Source organism: Melopsittacus undulatus, chromosome 1 (assembly GCF_012275295.1).
Source record: "Melopsittacus undulatus isolate bMelUnd1 chromosome 1, bMelUnd1.mat.Z, whole genome shotgun sequence".
Taxonomy (NCBI): Eukaryota; Metazoa; Chordata; class Aves; order Psittaciformes; family Psittaculidae; genus Melopsittacus; species Melopsittacus undulatus.
In genome coordinates this window covers 150,590,133-150,613,396 of record NC_047527.1, presented here as the reverse complement: position 1 = coordinate 150,613,396, position 23,264 = coordinate 150,590,133, and the positions used below count along the sequence as shown (strand labels likewise).

At 41.4% G+C, this 23,264-nt stretch overlaps 1 protein-coding gene across 1 annotated transcript in view; it reads right to left on the bottom strand.

Moving 5' to 3' along the window:
* The window catches only part of DNAJC13 (DnaJ heat shock protein family (Hsp40) member C13), a 54,321-nt gene extending 31,470 nt beyond the window's left edge, over positions 1–22,851 (bottom strand). Inside the window, exons 1-20 of the mRNA XM_034062316.1 lie at positions 22,789–22,851; positions 17,070–17,150; positions 12,754–12,829; positions 12,139–12,288; positions 11,769–11,810; positions 10,530–10,730; positions 9,361–9,567; positions 9,182–9,277; positions 8,940–9,031; positions 7,990–8,156; positions 7,823–7,902; positions 7,574–7,743; positions 6,624–6,723; positions 6,266–6,373; positions 5,550–5,705; positions 4,801–4,857; positions 3,381–3,502; positions 2,105–2,180; positions 963–1,058; positions 672–815 (exon numbers count right to left, since the gene is read on the bottom strand). Coding sequence (XP_033918207.1) covers positions 672–815; positions 963–1,058; positions 2,105–2,180; positions 3,381–3,502; positions 4,801–4,857; positions 5,550–5,705; positions 6,266–6,373; positions 6,624–6,723; positions 7,574–7,743; positions 7,823–7,902; positions 7,990–8,156; positions 8,940–9,031; positions 9,182–9,277; positions 9,361–9,567; positions 10,530–10,730; positions 11,769–11,810; positions 12,139–12,288; positions 12,754–12,829; positions 17,070–17,137 — 2,208 coding nt within the window. The 5' untranslated portion in view covers positions 17,138–17,150; positions 22,789–22,851. The remainder of the gene's footprint in view (positions 1–671; positions 816–962; positions 1,059–2,104; positions 2,181–3,380; positions 3,503–4,800; positions 4,858–5,549; positions 5,706–6,265; positions 6,374–6,623; positions 6,724–7,573; positions 7,744–7,822; positions 7,903–7,989; positions 8,157–8,939; positions 9,032–9,181; positions 9,278–9,360; positions 9,568–10,529; positions 10,731–11,768; positions 11,811–12,138; positions 12,289–12,753; positions 12,830–17,069; positions 17,151–22,788) is intronic.
* Between the last annotated feature and the right edge of the window lie 413 nt (positions 22,852–23,264).

The following is a 23,264-nucleotide window of genomic DNA, read 5'->3' as shown; positions in this document are numbered from 1 at the left end:
GCTTAGTCAGAAGACTAGAGAAAGTTAAGGGAAAAGCCTCATTATTCAAGGAGTTTATCATACAGAACATGACAATACAATGAAAAGAAGATGAGACCAACAGTAAGAATTCAAGCAGTGACTGCCTCTTATAATACCAGATGAGAACAGTCACTAATCACTTCAGTGTTAACCATGGTTTATGTAGAATATTATGCTGCTGTTTAAGCACTGAGGTACCTACATTCAAGATAATACTAAGCTTCTTCTACCAGGTTCCATAACTAAAACACCACTAGCATGAAGCACATATGCAAAGACCTAGTTTCTTCCAACTATAGCTTAAAAACTGGTTTGTCTTATTTTAAGGAATTTCCTATTCTCCTGTATAATTATCTTGGAAGAAATACACATCAGCTGCAGTCCAGTTTGACAAGGTCAGTTAAAGCAAGAATAAGGTAAAGCTTAATGCATATGCTGCTTTACATTGCTGCATTTACATGGAATACACTTCTAACTCAAGATGAAGGGTAGCAAGAGGCAAAGTTTCCTGGAAGTAAGCAGAACCATGAAGTTTCTCACATTCCTGCACTTCTATTACTGTCAAACCTCCCTCTGATTTCATGGAGTTGTAAGTGTTCTTCCCTATACATAGCCAAGTGCCTGTAGCAAAGAGTTCCAAATACTTTTACCTCTTTTTGAGCTATGCCCATTCGATCTCTCCAGTGCATCAAGACAAGATCCACCTTCTCTTTGGCAAACTTTTCAACTTCTTTTGCAGCTTTTCCAGCCAGTCTCTGCCACTCAGGCACTTTATTAAACTTGCCATACTGATCCTGCAGAATAAATCCTATTAGTTACTTGTAGTTGCATGTCTATCAGTGTTTGATGCAGGTCAATGCAGCAGTCAAGTGTCTGCATTAGAAAAGTCAAAGATTGTACATCTATAAGATGTAAGAGATAAGAGAGCTCCATTTACTTACAGTTGCAATTTTTAAGTTATCTCTAACATGCATCCTATCAGCATCTTTTTCAGGAACAGGATCAGCACTGTCAAGGTATGCCAGCAAACCTGGTGGCTAAAAGCATTTAAAACCAGCGTAAATACACATGCGGCTAACTGAACAGAAACCATCACATTAGGTAACAAGATCATTTCTTTAACTTAAGATATTTCAAACCAGAATTTACATGCTGCTCTAAAGTAAGTATGTAAAGCTACAGCAGCTTTCTGTTATTAGTGAAATGCCACCATCTTCAACAGAACCATTCGATAGATGCACATTATCGTCTTCAGTAAAGCAGAGCTCCTGCCTATATCCATTTCTTAAAGGAGTACTTAATGAAGCTAAGGACTTCAGGAAGAAGAGTTGATCCCACAGGAGTATTGAGGTGGGTGAGTGCTGTAACACTAGAATCCATCCATATCCTCTGATATGGACTGAATATTGCATGTGACATTAAGAGATTAGAGTCTTTCATCTGACTAAGCCTTCCGGAAGATAGTGACCAAGACTAGGCCAGTCTGCTCTGCCAAATAATGAAGGAACTGCTGTTTTGAATTTAAAGGTTAATTAATTAATCTGGTTAATTAAAAGTTAATTAATCTGCTATTTTTCCAGATTTAATAACTCATTACAACATTGTTCTTTGAACTAGTTTCACTGAAGTAACTTAAGCAAGAACCTTCCATGAGGCTGTAAGGGTGAAAGAACACGGGAACTATGAGCCAATACATAAAGCTGTGCTATAAGCTAAGCTGGACAGGCATGAAAGCATAGACAGAATTGTTGCCTTAATTTCTTCTTGGCATTAAGCATTAGAGGCTGTGTTTATTGTGTCTCCAGATTTTTGCCCTTTTAATAAAGTCAGACACCTTATTTTTAAGTCATGTCCTACACCATTTTTTAGAAGTGGCAAGAAAATAACAGAACACTTTAAGAACTCAAGATGTTTTCTACTAGCCATCAATATCCTTTCAATAGCCAGACTGATGATCTCCCAGGCTACACTTCCCCCTTGGAGCTGAAAAGGGATATGCGTGCTCTACACACTATCCCAAGTTTTCTGATACTACAGGCTCTCTGATTTTGTTTTCCCTATTCCATATCTCATTTTTACTCACCAAAATACGTTTCAACAAGTTCATAGCAGTTTTGTTCTCAGCTGTCCAGAGGCCAACCAAATGTCTACTTAACTGCCTGAAAAAGCCATTGAAACTGCCTGTTAGTATTTTAAACAGCATTTTAAACTACTAAACTGACACCCTTACCATGCTGGTGAAATGAAGATGAGCAAAAGCTTCATGCTCTTGAGTGAGTAAGAGCACAAAGCATTATATTGTTCCAGTTCAAGTATATGCTTAGCATGCTTTAAAGTGTTGCCTTTATGAAGTTCCAGTGAAGTTAGTGGAACAGTATCAGCACATGCTTTTTGATCTAGACCTCAAAAGAACACTTGAGCAATAGAGCAGAAACTAATCATCTAATAACCAAGAGTAAGTTTACCCACTCAGTCTTAAGTTACAGTTAAAGTTAAGAGTCCAGAAACCATCAAGAACTCTTAACTGCTCTACTGGAAGCTCTTAATACCAACTATTGGCTAGAAAAGCCTCTCTGTGAGCCCACCTTCTATGCCAACTGACACTTGCTGCCAATGTTTGTCTCTAGGGTTCTACTGCACTGAACTGAAGCATTGCTTACAAGGGAGTCATAAATAGCAGCTCCAAACAGAACTAGTATGACAGAAGGTTTCTTACTAGCTCCCTCCTGGACAACACACAGAAGCAACAAGTTCCACTTGTCACTCCATTGCTTAGCAACTCTTTAAGTGCTTCAGGAATGTGCAGCTAAAAATGAAAAGCTTCTATAATCCTCTATTTTGGTGGAAAACATTTGAGTTATCACTCATCTTCCCCAGCACACCCTGAGGTTCGGCCTCACAGCTCCCAAGTTCTACTGACAGCTGAATTCAGGGAATGATTTCTGTATGAGGCTTTTCTCAAACAAGGATGGGTGAGCCTAACTGCATGCAAGATGTCCAGGTGCACACATCAGAACTTATACAGTTGTATAATCTAAGCTGAACCTTTTTACTGTTCCAGACATCTTACTTGCCTATCTTTACCCTGGATGTTTTCAGGAAAAAACACCATAAAAATCAAAACTCAAGCCTTTAATGAGTTACTTAAGTGCTATTTTGGGGGAAAAATATAAGAAAACAAAGACTTATTAAGTGGTTGCAGTCTCAGCTGAAGTTGGATATATTTAAACACAGCAGCTGACGAAAATATTCTCCTAAAGAACTGCAAGCTTTCTTCCTGACCTCCCAACTTCTTCAATGTTAGCTAGGCCATTCCTTAAGACTTCTTAAACACAGCATATCAAGTGAGATGGACATACCTATTTGTAAGCATCCTCTGATCTGTGCTTATTGTAAACATAGCAGTGTGCAAGTGACGAGGTAAGGCACCTTCACTGAGGGCAAGATCTTGCATTTTGGTAGCAATCTCTTTGTCTCCTTCCTTTGGAAACAGGGCAAGATGATTACTAAAGAAAGAATCTTAGTTAAGCTGCTTTTATCTTAGTCTATAGTTCCAAGGCCTTCTTAACCATCAGTTACATCAACTACTATCCAAAAGCCAGGAGCTAGAGTATGATGGGCTTTAAGTGCAAGTTCTCAAGAGCAACTGATCAAAGCTATAGTGAAGTCATGGACCAGATAATTGGTAGTTACATCTGTGAGGTCAGTAACTGGACAGGGTAAGATGCACATCTCCCATCCTACTTCAGGAGGTTTGTAGTATACATTTTACAAGTACCATTTACACATTGCACTTGCAAATTAGGGTTAAACAAAGAATGACAGCCACAGGTTGTTGCTTGACTTTGGTCCACAGTAATCATTTAAGAGTAACTAGTGCTGTTCAGTTTAAGACAGCCACGTGGATAAGACTGTCACTCAGGCAAGGTACACTAGTTGCAATGAATAATTAGAGAGAGCTTTAATTGCAGTTTTACTTGCCCATGCCCCACTACAGTTCAAATGACAAGAGTTGTAGTAAATGGGATAGCAACTTTTAACTAGCATTATCAGGTATATCAGTGGAAACTTGCAGATTTACAATACCTCTATTTCAAGTGTTCATTCACTTCCATTCGAAGAAAGTTCTAGATGCATTTCAGATGCATAAGCTATTGTGATACAATGAGACACTAAAGCCCTGAATTTCAACACAGGAAGTGTCGAGAGCCAGTTAGCAAGGTCATCCTGCAACAATCATGAGCAGCCCTTGAGAAGTATGGGCTTGGCCCATACATCATGTGGCATGGAAACTAACAAAGCCAAATCACTGAAGCAGAGAGGGCAAGAACAGAGGCTGACATCACTAGTCTGCTCTGGGACATTACTGCCTGCTAATCCCAGTCCCATTCCATCTGGCAATGCATCCCAGGTAATACAGCCTCTCCTCCTTGAGAGACCCTCTTCAACATGCAGGAAAAGTCTGGTGGCTCTGAGGTATGTGACTGAGCTACACACAACATCAACAGCCAAATCTTAACTGCAGTATGAAGACATGCAAGGCACTACCTCATGTCCCAACCAACTCACATGCCCTCCAATCCCCCAAGTGTCAGATAAAGCAAGTTGCTATATTAAAGCACTTACAGTTAAGAAGGTGTCCTGTTCCTCACCTTCCCACTCACCTCCCTCCCCACAAGAAGCCAATATACCAAACTTCTATTGTAACTGCACTTCTGAAACAGACAATACACAACAGACATCTATTATACTGTCCCAGGTAACACTGATAAGGCTCACCTCTATTATTGCCTTCATTACCAAACCTGCTCCTTTCACAATTGCCATGGAAGGGTGCTAAAACAGAACATTGACAAAGTCATCATCCAAGTGCAAAATGTGAAGATTAGATCATCTTCCAGTCAGTTTCTTTAACACATCTACATGGCTCTTCTACCTCCAAACTTAGTTCAGTTCTGTGAAAGGCAGCCCCAGGAAGAGTTCCTACCCTATGCTTTTAAGCAAGGGTCTCTCATGCAAGTATCAGATGGACTTCCGAACAGAGAAGCTGGAATAATGCTGGGGAAACTGTCTGACAAGCTGACACCAACCAAGATGCAGAGGAGCATCCTGTTTTTTCAGAAAGCAAGCATTGACATCTTAGCTAAAAATCCTCTTAAAGGTGTAGCACTAAAGCAGATGTTACTCTTGTTCTGTAACTCTCTTAACTCTCATTTACCAAGAAACAAAAAGGTGGCAGATTCTCCAAAGAGAGGAAGTCCTGTTCATCTGCTGAATCTAGCTTAGTATTGAAGTGGTATTTTCAAGTGTACCTAGAAACAAGCCTTAGTCTATTCTACAATGATTTAGCATATCATCCGCTATGGAATAACCACCTCAATCCCATATTTGATGGTAAAATCAAAAGGTCACTAAAAAAATCACCAAGGCAGAAAAAGTTTAGGCACATTAACCTGCTGAACAGTAGAAAAATGTGTCTTTCTCTACCTAAGGACTCTAATGATAATAAAAACCCCATTAGATCTTACCTGAAAGAGCTTAAATAGCGTTCTTCCATTAGATGCCACCATTTCCAACAACATGTCAAACTGCTGCCCCTCAGTAGTCTCACTATATGGAGCACATAGGGCAAATGTCAGGAAGTCCAGAAGTGAACTAATTACTAGGGCACCTGTCCCATGATCCTGAAATTAGGAAGACAAGTATGTAATACAGATACAGCATTTCCCCACTACCCAGGGTCCTCATGCAAGTCCTACCACCCATGATGCTGAAGGTGCTCCTCCCTGCCACATCTGCAAGCAACAATTGCAAGCTTAAAATATGCCATTACTCTTGAGTATGGCAATGCTCTGGTAAAGCATTGGCTCCTACTACATATCAGAGGCTCATGGCCTCATATACTAGCATGCTGAAATTACTTTTTCTAGTTTTAATCCCATAATTATCAGTTTACCAGATCCTCTCAGTTCCTTTTAGTTAAAAGGAACACCCAATTTCCATATTAAACACGCCAACATCTGCTGCATGACACTCAAGTTTTGCAGCACAGACAGCTATAATCTCACCTGTCAAGATGCAAGCTTACTTAGAACAAGCTTCAGTGCCAAACAGAGCTGTATTTTCTTTGCTTAGGTTCCAGGTACAACCCCATTCAAAGATATACCCAAGCATGACAGAAGTGTTTTCAGAGCAATTAGGAAAGACACTTGGGTAAGTTATTCACTGGCAACATTTGACTTACCACATGGGAATTGAATTTCTCTAGTAGGTTTTCTAGAAACTTCTTTGAAGAAAGAAGGGAAGCTTTGTTCAGCTGCTCCTGCCTCAAGTCATAGTCATCATGCATGGGCTATAAAAAAAAACACATATTCACTATGCAGTCACATTTCAACCCTTCATTCTTAACAGCTGTCATCCAAAAGCTGCACTCTGAACCCATAAAAAGTACATCCTATTTTAGTTCAAGTTCAGCAGGAAGCTGCTGTAGGACAAGTTATTTCATGTTCGAGCACACCGAGTTAAAGGGCAGACCCTATCTGGTTCCACTGTGGTAGAAGTTCACACATTCCAAACTGAAAGAACTGCAATGTAATACTTACACACATCAGAGCACAAAGCATGTCAATAGAGGCATGGGTTACTCCATCATTGTTCCTTTTGAGGGCTTTCACAACCTTCACTCCTAACCGTTCTCGGAATCTTTTGAAAGGAAAGCAAAATCACCGAGATCAGAGAGGAAACAAAACACTATGCACACAGAAACAGTCTGAGACCTTTATAAAGTTCTAGGTGCGTACATCAGTCTTTACATCATCCAGCTTCCCCATAGCCCAGAGGCAAAAATATTCCAAAGAATTTTGACTTTTCAGAAGAACAGCAGGCAGTTTTCCTGCTTTCTGATGTTATCCAACTAAGACAAGCTCCAAACAGCCTGTATGTACTGCAGGAGCACATCTCAACTTCTTAAGAGTCATAGAATCCCAGACTGGTTTGGGTTGGAAAGGAGCTTATCATCATCCAGTTCCAACCCCCTGCCATGGGCAGGGATGCCTCACACTAAACCATGTTGCCAAAGGCTCTCTCCAACCTGGCCTTGAACACTGCCAGGGATGGGGCAGCCACAGCTTCTCTGGGCACCCTGTGCCAGCGCCTCAGCACCCTCACAGGGAAGAGCTTCTGCCTTAGATCTAACCTGAACTTCCTACCACTAATTTTATCTTCTGCTGAACTGAAGCTAACAATGACATGAATATACTTTAAGAATGAAGAACTGGTTATTTCAAGGACATATGAATGTGTAATTTTTGACTAGGGAAAACATTAAGCCATATTTGAGTCCAGCAGAGAATATTTTGTAGCAAAGGAATGATCAGCTTTACATAATAATGCTCATTCTCAATTCACATTAAAGCCTGACAGAAGCCAGCATGTACAGAATCTTCCAGTCTTTTTCAGACTCCAATTCTCAGTTTTTAAGATAAGACATCATCAACAGCTCAAGAACTGTTTTCACCTATTACTTCCAAGCTTGAAGAGACTTGTCACTCACTTTGGAAGCTGAGTAAAGGCAAGGAAGCCTGCTTTTGAAGCCACTAGTCGTCTTACTGCTTGGAATTGGCTTTCAAGCTCTGCATTAGATGCTGCAATATCTCCCTCTTGTGAAAGCAATGCTGTTATGGCATTATTAATGAGTTTCTCCTTGTTTTCTGAAAACAGACCCTGGTTAAGAAATAAAAATGATTAATATTTTTATGCACTAACAACACCTTAAGAGGTTGGACAGAGGATTTATTCTTACATCTTGTGTAACTGCATGTAGTACCCCACTGTAGGAAATGTTAGCATTGAACCTGAACACAGCATCTGCAAAGTTACCATCTGGAAGAAAACATAACAGAAGTTAAGTGCACAGTACCTGGATGTTTTAAACAGTGATATAAAACCATGTAATAAGCACTAGCTTACTTGGAGGAGCAGCCAAAAACCTCAGATGAAGGCTCTCTACTTCTTCATCTACAGGCATACTGAGTAATCCCCAACGCTGGCCTTTGTGTGTGGAGGTCATCTTCACACAAACATCTCTATTACCAGAAGCTCTCACTCCATCCAACAAGCTAGCCAGGAGAGAATCTCTGGGTTGGGTGAAATATGTATGAATACAATTTAGATCAGAAAAGTGATGCCAAAGATCGAAGTTGTAAGAAAAACAGACAAAACCAAACTCCCACAGAACGAAACGCAGCAATTCCTGGAACCTCTTACTAACACTGGTGCTAGCAGCTACACCTCTAGAAGTCACTAACTCTCAAGTGTTCCTTTATTCGCTGTAAGCACAGAGCTGTTTTACACCCAGTATAGCCAGATGCAGCCTTTCACTAAAGGGATGAGCTCTGGATTATCTGTTAATGAGTGACACATGTCACAAGCCAATTCATCCCTGTACCTTCTGCAAAACCTTGCTTAGCAGGATTAAACTGCATTACCACTGCAAGTGCTCTTCTGTTGGTTGTTTTAAATAGAATCAACCAAGACCATCTCAAGCAGACAGCTCAAAGGGTTTACAGCTCTCACATTTCCAGATCACTTCAATTTGGGCTTTCTTTCCCTGTCTCAGATATACTGCTTAACCAAGTCATACATACACAGAACAACACTGCTTTGGAAAGTGGGCTGTATTTAACTGTCCAACACTCTTACATGTTGATCTAAAACCTTTCTAGACAGATATGCTTAAAGTTGGGATGAAGTTAAAGGGGAGAGATTTAGGTCCTGTAACAAATCTTGATTTCTGCAGTGGCAGACCAGTAGAATAGCAAGGCTTTGAGTTAACACTTCCAAGGATCAGAGTTTGTAGGAGTGAGGAACACCCACAGCAACTTCCATTTGAATTCATGACCCCCCAGGGCTCCAGTTACCTTTCTGTTGAAGAGTATTTCCGAATTTGTCCTTTGATAAACTCAATGGTAAAAAGCTGGGGATTTTCACAGTCACATACTATTGCAAATACCTAGAAAACAAGAGTTAAGGATTTCATTCAGGAAGCAGTGTTACTTATCTACTCTACCAATTAATGCCATCTTACCTATACTGTCGAATTCCTACATGATCTTTCAGAGCATCTACTTGAAGAAGTGGTATGAGAAGGGTTGCCTCTTACCTCGCCTAAAGGCTTCAAAGTTGCAATGTTATAGGTAGCTGGATCCCGCTCAACTAAGCAAGCTTCTGTAAGAGCTAGCACTCTTTTCACAGGTTCCTTAAGCAAATGGAAAAGGCATGTTAGGAAAGAGGATTCTTAGCACTTAGGAGGAACCAAGTAAGTTTAGTGTGATATCTTACCAAATGTCTAGGTGTTATTTTCTGAACAACAAACTCTGCTAAAGATGTCACAGATTCATCATTGCTGTATTTCCCAAAGCGAACATTCAAGTATTGCTCAAATTCTAGGGATTCTTTCCTTATCCGCAGAGAGATCCCTATGAAGTTGCCAGCATGTTCTATTGCACTTTTGATTATCTCCTCCCTCTGCTCAGATGCAAACAGGTGCTGCAAGTTTTGACAAGGAAAAAACCAAACCCACAGGTAAAAAATATGCATAGCTCAAGAAATCACAGTTCTATAAGTAATCCCCCCCTATATATCTAACAGAGAGAATCTTTCCAGCAGCTGGCCTTGACTTTGCTAAGTGCATGGTATAAAGAGGTTACTTATTACACAAGAGATTCACTATTAGGTGCATATTTGCTTTTCTAAAACACCAACATACAGCATCTATTCCTAAATGATACCCTTCTACACATTAGCATGGTATTAAAGTAAAGGTCTGTATGCCTTGCATTGGCAACAGATGCTGACAGCCTGGCAGGAGTGAGGAGCCAGAGAGCCATAAAGGCAGCCCCAGCTGCTATCCAGCCTTGCTAGGCAAGGTGAGAGGTTCAATTCTGTATCACTAGTTTTATGCCAGAGAAAAGCATGCTGCAGTACAAGAGACACAGAAACCATGATCTAGAGTGCAAAGTCCTATCCTGTTAGTAGTGACCAAGGTCACAGTATTTACATCCATGACCATGAATTAATTCCTAAAGATTCACTTTTGCTGCTTGGAGTATTGCTCACAGACACCCTGGATCCCAGGATTTTGAAACCAACATTACACTGCAATATTTCCCAAGCAAAGCTGCTGAATATCAACCACAGACCTAAAAAGGAAGCACCACCACTGATCAATCTCTTTCTGAATAGAACATCTTTGTCACTTACATGGGTTAGGAACACTGACTGTCGCTTCTGTAACATCGAGAAATGTCAGGAAACTCCCTGTCCAAATTACAGTCATACTCACCATCCAAATATAAATAACTGGGTATTTCATGCTAATAAAATAGAATACATTTGGGTCCCAAAGATGCACATACTTATATGACCAAATTCTGTTGAAGCTTCATTATTAAACATACAGCTATAAACAACCTAAGCACCATACCGAGATCTTTTGTTTTAGTACTCACCAATCTACTAAATCCTCCATAGAGGATACAGAAGCCTCCCTGATAGCCAGCAATATCAACAAAGCCTTCAATATTCCTGTAGTCATAGGAGCACAGGACTTTATTTGTTGCAGGATCAATTTGGTCAATACCTCCAGGAGTCACTTCCAGAATCACAGATTTCCTCGTATCACTCCAGTGATGTTTATAGCAGTTGTATCTCTGCAGAGAGAGCTACTTTTAGATGTACACACACACTCCTTTACTACACAGCAACAGTTCTTTCCCTGTCTAGTAAGCAGTGTGGGTATAAAGTTCAAAAACTACGATTTCTCTTAATGCTCTTATCTATGTTAAGAACACTATGAATTCAGGTCGCTGTCGACTGACAAGGAAGTCAGCTTTAATAATGTATTCTGAAGAGAGAACAGCCACTCCAAGAGGAAGCTGCTACAGAAGGTGATCTATTCACAGATAATGTGCACTGTGGTTAGACAAGGAAATAGCTATTGCACCAGGTGCTGTTTTTCAGCAGAACTAAATTAAGGTAAGCTTACCACTACACTGTGAATTTTTCACCTTCTGCAGCCACATTCCTTTACAAACACACTCACTGAGAAACAGCAAAAGCTACAGTAAGACAAAGGAGACACCCAACTTCCAGCAGTCTGTTATGCTCATCACTAAAGATCTAGTCTATGCGATAGGTGCTATCTTCTGTGACAGGAAGACATAAAACCAAATACCAAGTCCAATACCCCATACTGCCTTGATTATTACCAAGATCCATTATATAGCAATCTTGTCTTTAATTTGACATACAGGAATCTTCCTAGGAAACCATATTCCCACACCAAGCATTCAGGATGTTACACAGAAAAAACTATCCAGAGTTGGAAAGTAAAAGTGTTGGAAGTAGTAAACACTGAATAATGAATCAAAGCTTCTGTTTTAGTTCTTCCTTCTCTCCAAATGAAACACCACATGGCAAAGGCATTTATTCCAGCAGCAACATTCACAGTCTTTAAGTGCACCACATAAGGCTTAGACCAAGGGGAGAGAACTCAAATATTCTACTACTGAGAAGGTTCCCATTGCTTTTGATCAAACTCTTGACTTTCTCTTCTCAAAGCAAGACTTCAGATACAAATGAGCAAAAGTGTTTTAGGTACCGCATACAACACAAGCATCACATACGTGAACAAAGCAGTTTAAATCTTGAGATCATTCATTAATGATGCAGAAAAGCTGCACACTCACCCTTCCTGTGATTTTTCCTTCTGAGAAGTCTGTCCTGAACCTCTGTATTTAAGAAAGTTAAAAATGAATGAATACAAACAACAGCCAATCTATCCAGAAAGCCTGTTTAAGCTGACCCTGTTTCAAGGGACTTGAACTAAGCCTCCTTGAAGGTTCACCATTTCACTGCAGTTAAACGCAGTCAGTATTTGCAGCTTTACTATGTAAGAATCATGCACTAACTGCTGCAACTGACACTAGAACAAGTACATTAACATAACACATCAAAAGACAACCTGCTTCTATGTAAAGAAACAAAGCAGAAGAAGCTACCACAAACTGTAATGATAACCAAGTACTTACTGCTTGCTTGAAGAAACAATCATCTTACCAGTGCCTCTGTAAGGAGTTCTGTTCTGTGCTCTGTGGAAAACTTCAGAGTTTCAGACTTTTTTCCACTCCCTTTCCGAAAAGTGAGACTAAATTCTGTTCCTTGTCCTTTTCCAACAGGGGAAATACTACAGATATCTCCATAAGGCCACTAGACAATTGAAAGTAATTAGGTTACCCTGTTAGTAATTGTAAAGTTCCATCTCCTCCACTCAAATCCACTTAGTACCTATAATAACTGAGTACGTTGCTGTAATGAAACAGTAGCTTGCATGCTACGTGCCAGCTTTAGCTTGAACTTCCTATTTGACACTCTGCAAAGTAAATAACTGCTCCGATTCCCTGCAGGGACATAGATTTAGAGTGATCAAACTTACACCAGTTCATTCCGAACAGCACACCCAAAAGCAAACTACTCCCTATTGGCCAATAAAGACAAATTGCCTGAAAGTACAAAACCCACTGGATATTTGTAGAGCTAGTGAAGGCAGCACCAGTGTTATGTTCTGGTTTTGCCATGATCTCACCAAACTAGATAGTTTCTGAACCCCGAATGCCACTATTCACTCTGGATGGTGAACGTAAGTCAGAAATCAGCTTCAGAAATTATAGTTACCTGATTTGTAACTTCTAGCGTGTTGGGATTGTATGTGGTGATGGCATGGGTTCCTACTGAAAACACTCGCTTATACCTAGAACACAGAAGAATGTTAGTTTCTCCAGAAGTCACAGAAAAACCCTGCTGAAGCTATACACAAATCGTTGTCAGGAAACTGATATGGAATTTTCTTTAGCTCCTCTGTTCTATGTAGCCTTAAAGGGCACATACAAGTTAAATACTACTAACTATATTTCCTCATGCATATCTTTTCCCAGGTTACCAGCTAAGTCAGGACCAAAGACCCGTGGCACTTGCACTGAAAGGTAATACCAAATCAGAACACATTATAATAAAAACCCAAACCAAACAAAAACACACCCAAAAAAAGAAACTCTACACAGATTGGAAATGGTCCCTGTGATACTCTAAAGCATCTGTCTGAAGCTGTCTCAGACAACAATTATAACATGAAATAACCCAATTCACACACCCATTCACAATACTATAACAAGCCAAAGTCTTCCTATGGCCAAGCCTAGTTTTCTTCACCTTGAGGAAAATGAGGGTTACTAAACTCAGAGACACTCAGATTGCTGAAGCTATAGTGCAATATGCAGCTAGTCACTGCCTCTCAATATCACAGGTATTTTAACTGCCATAGTGCTTAAAGAACAGTGTAGCATGGTAGCTGCTGGCATTTCAGGCATGTTAGAAACCAGCAGAAGTGAGCTAAGGCTAAGAAATTCAGATACTGCAAGAGCAAAATGGAAACTTTACCAGTTTCATTTCCTAGACAACATTCACAGCATACTCTGAACCATCTCTTTATATAGACTTATTTACATATTTCTGCATCAGAAAGTTTTGCAACATAATTAAGCAGAGTTTGAAACAGAAGATTATATTAAATCCTTACTACTTGTACAAACTTCTTGGTTTAGGGTACTTTATCTGGAACCAGTCCTGCCCAGAAAGTCAAGCAAAACCTGAACCAGAACCAGTTCTAGTAAGTGTTCTTTGGTCAAAGAATGAGAATGGAAACATGGGTGCCTTTCTTGAATCTGAACCAAATAAAACCAATTCAGTTTCAGTTCTTGGTAACCTGTGGGTTTTCTAGGGATAGGACCAACCAGATGGCTGACTAATCAGATGCATGCCATACTAGACACTGCATTAAGAAACCACTTCTTTATGCTCTGGTGTTGCAGTCCCTTCTTTCTCACATCCCAAGTCTGCAGCACAAGCCATCATTTCTATACAAGGTCAAACTTTGCATGAGTTTCAGATACATTCAGAGTTGCTGCCTCATGTTATTTGACCTACCCTGTCTTCTCTCATAATAGCAAAGTCAAAAGTATCTGCCTGACACAATCAATCTGACAAATTTCATTCCCTACCATTTTCCATTATTCCATCTGGTGCAGGTTTAAGCCATTACAGGCCCACAAGAGTTTATCTAGTAATAAAGTACATACTTATTTTCTTCAAAGGTCAGAAAAATCTGTAATATTGAAGTAACCTGCCACCTTAAAGATGTTTAATCTATTTGAAAAGCCTGTTTGGCTTTCCATGTAGTTGAATTTTCCTTATTTAAGATGCAGGGGGAAAGAAGTTGTAGTAATGAAGCAGAGCATTTGAAGTCACTCTAGCTGCTAATTATTCCACTATATTCAGTCTGTTGAAGAACGCTCCAACTCATAGATAAGAAAATCCTTTGAGCAACCCAACTCTTCCCTCTCCTCTTGTTGCAGAATTCAGGTAGGTGCTGTGTCTTTCATATGATTTACAAATAAGGCTTGTTTATCCTATTCTAAAGAACTTATCACAGGTAATAAAGCACTTCAGTATTTGTTTAAGGATTATTTATTTACTCACCATACTAAAGAGCTTCATAATGCTTTGTGCAGAATATGGATATGCAATGAGCACACGTAACTGAAGACTAGCTTCCAAACATTATAGCCCCTACCCTTCCTCCCTTCATGCTCAAGGCAGCATTTCAACATCTAGGAAGCATATTGATTACCCAGCATTCTTAATACGTGATGTGACAAGGAACACAAGACAGAACAGCAGGTTTACTGAGTTACCATTTCTTTCATCTCCTCTCCATAGGTAAACGCAGAAGACCCAAGCCTTGTTGCACGAACAGAGGAGACTCAGAAGTCAGTTCTCATGAGCACTTAAACACACTCTTGTCCAGAACCTCACCTCTAAATACATAGAAAGGTATTTATATCTCTGGGCCTTGAAGACTTACCATTAATTCTCTCTCATACTCTGCAGTACAGGCTAATACTAGGCTGCTCTGAGAAGAATCTGAAGCAAATCTCCTCTTCCCAGTAAAAAGGCTATTGCTTACTCACTAGTTCCTTCCAAGCACTCCACAAGTTGTACTTTCCTAATTAGGATGAACCTGGTAGATAAATTTTATACCACCACACTCAAAGTACAGCATTCATTAATTTTATGGAACAACAGAAAAACACAGGGGCACCATCATCTGTACTATTAGAAAATACTTCAACTGCTGTGCATGTAGCCCATGAAGTGATTCAGGCCATTTAGCACTACACATTAAGTTACTGCCTTTTTTTTATGGTATCCATAGATTATACTGAGATTATAACTATGAACTGAGTGGACTTAAGTATTCAAATATTAGCTTACTAAAAGCCATATAAGCTTCTGCTGCAGCATGAAGCAGCTGCTCACAAGATACTGCCTTTCCCTTCATTATGTGAAAAGTGAAGGGTCACTGAGTTTTAAACTAAGCCTCTGTTGTAGACTTTAGACTTTAGAAGTTCTAGAATACTTCGTTTATCAGACCACTACTGCCAAAGTTCAAGATCATACTACTCTAACTTCAACAGCCTGCATCATGTAGGAAGAGGCTCTTTAATGGAAGGCACTGGGCAGCAGAAGCAATCTGAGTTCTATCTGTTTGATTTTCATCAAGCGGCTCAAATCACACGCACACTATGCTTGCACACAGGCCACAGGAACTGCAGAAGAGGAGATCAGATATTTTCTGCTGGGCAACAGAAAGATTAGGAAGGACAAACTGTCCTAACATTCTACCCCAGCATAATATCTTTTTACTAGTGAAGGAAACTGTTTCTTCACCCATGCCCACACAAATCCAAAGGCATGGATCTTAACTGGGGTAGGACCCAATACAGAAGTGCTGAGGTCAAACTAAATACTAAACTTCTCATTTAAAGTCAATCAAGAATCTGTCTTGACAAAGGAAAGGTTTTGCCCTCAGAGAGCTGCTCAGTCTCGACTCTGAACTATGCAGGGCTTTACGTTTTGCTGACAGACACAGGGCGCAATTTGATTACACACTACAGCAATCTCATGGTTCTTCAAAGAACACTTGAGAAAGATCTGTGGCTGCCACTCCTTGCAATCCCATTCTCCTTTCCTTCCCAGGATTCCAAAAAACTGATAGGAAAATTTCATGAAGTATTTATCAGCAAGCAACAAAAGAAATAACAACCCCCCTCTCCCCCAAAAATAAACCCACAACAACCACCAAAAATCCCAACCAGTTTCATCTCACTGGTCAAACAACATCATTCCTTAGTGTCGTCATTAGAATCAAGCTGTACTCATGCTCCTGAGATGCAGACAACACACCCTGATGGTTCTGTTGATGTTTAGGTAGCAAGGAAAAATCCCAGTTCCACAGCACTACTATGTGAGAAGGATCAACCAGTAAGGAGACCAAAGAAAGACCTATGAAGCTTCATGTATATATGTATGTATAATAGCTGGCATCAAACTCAGCCTAACCACTATGACAATTTAATGGACAGCTTTATTAGAAGTTCCCTAGCTTCTGCAGTCAGAGGCATTGCTGAACAATCATTTTATAGATTCAAGACCCCCTTTAGGGTTAAAGTTTATTTGTAGTAACAGAATTCTTCAATCTCACCTAGTACTTGGACTGATAATCTATTACACAACGTGTTAAGTATATGCCTGGACTGATCACACACATCTATACATAACACACTACTCCTCCAAGAACCTGCTCCAAGAAGCAGCTTTTCCACTTTAAAATTAGTGCTTTATACAGTCATTTCAAGAGACTCGGAAGCTGAGTAAGTCAGGTGGTTCATTCCAGAGCTACAGAGTGTGGGAACATGTGCAGGGGAAGGCTAAAACACCAAATTGATTCTAGTGCAGATTCAGTTCACAGACTGAGCAGCAGGAGCCTGCAGTTCAACCCGCATCCATCAATACAAGAGCTACACAGTAAAATCCAATACTGGAGAGCAGAAATTACACACAGCACACTAAAAGAACCCCCAAACTTTACTTACTTTCCCCTCCATGAATGTTTTGTTGTGTAGAAACAAGCAAGATCTCTGTTTTCTCGAATTATATTCATGCTGTGCCAAGCCCTGAAAACAAAAGGGACATCCTGTTAGGACTCATGATTTTCATTTAAAAGCAAAGTTCACTAATCATCAATATGCTTCAAGACAAAAAGACTTTGTTCTTGAAAACTCAAGTCACTGCTGTGTCAATTCCAAACAAAACATATTGGGAATACTTGTTTATCAGACAATGCATGGACTAAGGTGCACATAGAGCAGACGCCAGCCTGCAAGAATTCATATTCATAGCTTGCCTGAAGCAATGCTGCAGTAATCTGGTCCCAGTCTTGCTAAAAGTCAGACCCAACCCCAGTTATCTTTTTACATTCAGCCAGTTTTCCTTGATTCAGCAAAGGAAGGTTTCTCATTCTGAGATGGATTACCTGTAACATTAGCTCATTGCCAATTCCTACCCTCTGCTACTTCAGGCTATTTTCTTGCTGTCTTGCTGTAGCAGTTATGTGGTCATGAACACAAGAATGGAGAGCCTGACAGAAATGAACTTGAGAATTCCTGCCCCCAGGTGAATGACCAGCACAATCATCACAACCTACTGAAGACAATTTGTGGTACTGCTGCTAGAAAAAGAGTAAAGAGGTATTTACACATTTCAGTGACTCAGTTTTTGAGTCAAGCTTTCCCAGTTAATCCCCCACTGACCTGTGGCAAGTCAAATTCTCTAAATCCAGCTTCTAGGAACAAAGTCTCAGGAGGGGTAGATAACTATATACCTGAATTCCACTATTCTGCCCAGTTTAAGAACTATGTTGCATTGTAATTACCATGGATAAGCATCAAAACACTACACTCAGTTTGTCCAAACTACACAGATCTTGTTGGAGAGCAGGACACATTAAAAGACAATATTATCAGATCTAAGGTTATCTTTCAGAACACAGGACAAGATACTAAATCCCAATAACCCTCATTTCAAGCCATTTTCTTGACATTAACTAAGGTGTTTGTAAAAATAAAGGGCTGATAACAAGACTAGCTCCACTAAGTATAGGATTATAAGATCTATTTTGCTGTAATTCCAGGTTCACTAATACCAGACTCCTCTGTCCAGCTCTATTAAATCTCCCATACCTGAATGCTACCTGCAGTGGAGTGTTTAAAGCAAGATGTTCTCCCACTTGCAAACATCTGGTCTTAATAATACTGAACTGAGAAATACTCATTTTATGAACCTCCATTACTTTGCCTTGGCTTTAACACCAGCACGTCGCTAGCTTCAGGATACTGCCACATGAAGTACTGTACATGCAGTGAAGCGACAAATTCCCTAGACTGCTTTTTTATTTAATGGCAACTATTCAGATGATAAAGCCTTGATGCGTTACTCACTGTTCTTCTGGACAGCAATTGTAACTCTGTCTCCCACTGAGAAGACTTAACACAGGCAATATATGCCAAAATCTAGTAACAATTAATTCTTGCACCCATCTTCTTGCAGTTTAACAGAGAACAAGGCTAACAATAGCCTAGTGTTCTGAGCTGCTATGTTGAAGCCCAACAATCATTTTTCAGTTGTCTTTGGTTCCACAGTAAGAGCAAGATGAAAGGAAATAGTTCATGCCAAAGACAAAAGCATTTCAGAAGGAACCAGGAAGTTCTCTTCCTTCCCTCATTCTGGCAAAAGCAGCATAGCATCACTTTCACTACACTATCTACAATGTAGGCAATCAAATTATGATGCAATTTCAGTACCAAAGATAGAATTACCATTGACTTTGCAGAGCACATCAGGTTTTAGTACTAACAAAGTTCAGCCCTATTACCAGTGTAAGCTATAGGGGCCTGCTTATAGTGGTCATATGATATTAATGTCCCAAAATAAGAAAGCCTCCTGTTCCCCTTTACCTCTTCTTTCTGCACTCAAGAGACCTTTAAGAAGTTGACTAACAAAAAAAATGAGTTAAATTCTTTATTTCACTCATAGACTTATTCAGGACCAAAAGGCCTCAGTTTTAATGATTATCTTGGCATCCTGGGGTACCTGACAATAGAAAACCACAACTTGTAAGGTTATTTACACATTTTGCAGCACAGCCATCAGATATCTGATACTGATAGCTCTCAAAAGTTTAACACTAGATACACCTAGCTCAGACTTCCACTGGGTAGAAGCAACAAGTACTTTGAAAGTAGCAGCTTACGGACAAGTTTCATCTGGTAAAGGAAGAGCAAGCATGCCTAGTTGCAGCTCCTTTTGGGTGCCTAACTACAGCACTTCCTAGTAACTGGATATCTGAATCAGCTTTCTCACAAAACAGAAGCTCAACAATACTTTCCTACTTGATTCTTGTAGTACTGCAAACAGGAGTGAAACAGCTTTTTGTGAAACAATTGAAACAGGGCTTTGTAGGCTGCATGTACCAGAACTAGCAACCACCCAAAATGAGAGGGCAGGACTCCCCCCTGCCTCAGAGTTTTAGCTACACAAACAGGTATATTACACAAGGTGTGTACAACTTGCACACACTTCCCACTTTTCCAGGATTTCACATTCTTCAGACAAAGCCACCATCTGGGAAACAGAAGCTATTTCAGGAAACAGAGACAAGTCAGTCTCAAACTAACAAATGGAGTTAGAAACAAAGCTGTGACCTTGCAGGCATAAAAGCAATAGGCAGTGCTGTAATTATACATACATCCCTCAGCTTAAGCAGTGAGAAGTGTGGACATAGGTTCACAGAGTTTGGTGCAGTACTCAGATTTCAGATTTCCTGATGATATTATTCCTCTACTATTACAAAGCTTCTGTATCTTTCTTAAGTGCAGGTTTAACCTACACTAAGGTAGCACTTCAAAGCTTCACACAGGATTACTCCTCTATGCCACTGGGGTGGTAGAAATATTCCAGTAAGGCTGAAACACAGGGTAAAGTTCCTGGAAAGTCTATACCACACAGGTAGAGATCCTCACATCAAGTTCAAGTGTGACTTATCAGAGAGAAGCCATAGCAAGAATATAAAAACAGGGACCAATTGGAAAGAAATGAGAGCAAAGCACTGAAAAAATCCACAAAGGTTCTGGGGTTCTACAAGCCTGCCTTTCAGCTTGAAGGTCTGAAGCCTGATTTCCAGCCATCTACTCATGTAGCTCTAAAGGCATCCTTTAAATACATGGTTTTTCTGCACCAAAATGCTTTAGCCATCTGCCTCTTTTGGTGCTGTGTGTGCTTACTGGCAGTTGTGCCTTCTGACATCTTCTTTTTAACAAACTCTAAACTTTTTCCTTGTCCCTAAACACTGCTCTTTAAGTACTACAGCCTCATGACCTGTGGAAGCTGAGATTTCTTATCTGTTTTCAGGAACTCACAGCCCTTTTTGTAAGGGAAGGAGAAAGACAGGAGACCCACCAGATCCTTAAGCACAGTCTGCCACAGCATCACCAACTTCAGTGGTCCACGATGCAAACAGGCTGAGAATTTCAACCTCACTACTACTAGAAGTGATGGTTCATCCTCCAGCTGACTGCTCCATTCCCTCACTGAAGACAATCAGAATCTTCCACACTTGTTTTGCTTTACCATCTACATCAGCATGCTGCAGCATCAAGGAACTAATCTCATTCTCCAGCGAGGCAGGTCAGTGTGAGAATAGAACGGTTTACTTGCTAACAGGAGGAAGAAAAAAGTGCTCCTTTTCAGTCATATTTTGACCATCTTGTCATATTTCCCATGAATATTGTTCTATTTAAAGTCTTACTAGTGAGGTAGGATAATTGTTAAGTTCTTTATGGCATGAGAATATTTTTGTGATGCAAATCAAGAGGTTGAATAGTTGAAAGTTAATGCTGCAAGATACAGCTGAATGCCAGCTGAAGAATGACTTCATTAACCCAGGAAGCTTCACTTACTGAGCTTCAAATCACCACCTCCGTCTGAAACACAGATCTGCCCCTTCAGACCCAGCACACTGCTTCAAATGTGGAAATTCCCAGTGATTCAGTCCCTCAGGATAAATACGTGCTGGGAAGCTGAAAAATACCATTGTGACTCCCAGAGGAGTGAGCTGCACATACGAAATAAGCCTTCCGAGCAGTTTATTCCAGCAAGGCTAAAAGGCAAGGTAAAGTTCCTGGAAACTCTGTATTACACAGGGACAGATCCTCAGCTCTGAGTCTCCAAACACTTTGAAATCTCCAAGTGGAAAAAAACTGTCAGCAATAACGGAAAGAAGTCAGTAATCTCTGGTTGTTTTGGCACTTGGCTGCCTTCAGCAGGCAGGAATCAGACCAAGATGCCTATCTATAAACTGAAGCCAACTAGAGCCAAGCACAGTTTTCCCATCTATAACACTGGTCCTGTTATTCTGAACTAAGCCACGGCAGACTGTTTGAACAGCATCTTCCTAACACAGTGATAAAACTTGAGCCACCAGCATCCCTTCAACAGCCTTCCTCCTTTTCTATGGACCTCATCACATGCAAGTGGCCTGCATAGACAATCTTGAATTAACAAGACAAGGCTTTGGCTTCAATGAATTTCAGTTGTAAAGCAAGGACTATTCTGTGAAACACAGCATTACTTAATTGGTGCCAAGTAATAGGAAACAAAGCCACTACCCACTCAGCTTCTCAGACTCACTGCCATAGCTCTGATTTCTGAAAGAGCACAAGAGAGAAAGCAAAAATACATTTCAGATTACATTAACTTCAAAAGCAACCACAGAGCAGAGAATAGCTGCACTAATAGCAAGACTCTAAATGTATATGCCTACATTTCCCCCTGAGCAGCATGCTCAAACATTCATTGGGCTTGAGGGCACTAAGATGAAAACAGAACAAACCCTCCCCACCTCAACTGAAGCACTAAGCGCTAAGTACAGCTCAGAGCTTGGCCCTGAGCAGACACAGCTATCAAGGTGCAAGCTCCACACCACCTGATAGGAAAATGTATCTCAAAGGCTGCATGCAGCTCACTGCAGGCAGAAAACCATTCAGGATGAGTTGGTTTGCCTTAAGGAGAACAAAAAATCAAGTAAAAAGCATCCATGGGAGAAATTCAGAAACCTCTAGAAAAATAAGCACATTAAGGGTAGATTTTCTGAAAGACACATGTAGTTCTACTCATGCTGTTCACACATATTATTACCACTCAGAAAAAGGCATAAAATCTCATCTTTGTGAGAGCAAGTCTGCTTGTCTCTCCCACTCTTCCCAGAGCATCTCATGAAGGGTATATTTTGATATGAGGCCTGAAGGCAAAAAGTAACATTATCTTTTCTCACTGGACACGCCAGCGTTCATGTAGGAAAGCGACAAATTCTGCCCCACGGCTACAGAAGCTGCATCAGGCACAGCGCAGGGAAGCACCAGGCAAGCTGAGGCTGGAGAAAAGCCCATCCTCTCTGCTCGGAGATACAGGAAGGGCTCGGGAGTGCAATGAAGCAGGTCCACAACGGGAGGAGCCGGCTGCTCACCGCCGCAGGCCGCCCCCCGACGCCCTCCCCTCGCCCCTCCATGGCCGGGGCGAGACACGGGGGGCTTCGCGGACGGAAGCATCTCCCCCCGGCGGCACAGCGCTGCCTTCCGCCCCACACCCTCACCCGCACGACCTCGATGGCACCGAACGGCCCGCCCGGGGCTGTAAGGAACAGAGGGAGGGACACACCACCACCTCCTCCTGCTCACCTCCCCCGCCGCTGGGATTTACCTGGCCGGGGAGCCTGCGCTGCCCGGACCTGCCCCCACCAGCACTGCACCTCCCGCCGCTGCCGGCGATAAGGGCGAAGGGCGGCGGAGCGGAGCCCTCGCCCCTCAGCCTTCAGCGGCAGCCCCTACACCGCTCCGGCTCCCTTAGCGCCTGGCGCTGGAGGCCGCCATCTTAGCTCCGGCACCGAGACCGCCCTCCCCACGCAGCCGCTGTGGAGCCCGGCATGGTCACGGGATGCGGTCAGCTGACACGCTCGCTCACGCGACCCCCCCCCGGCCCGCCCCGCCCCTGCCCTGCCCGGACCCGGAGCGGGGCCGCCGGGCGCATGCGCAGAGCCGTCAACGTGTGAGGGGGGCGTCGCGCCTTCGGCACCTGAGGTGTGAGGTGGGTCGGGTGTGAGGTGAGGTGTTGTGTAGTTGTCGAAATAACATCTATTGCCGCATTAAATGTGGATTAATTCTGGTTTGTGTGGTTGT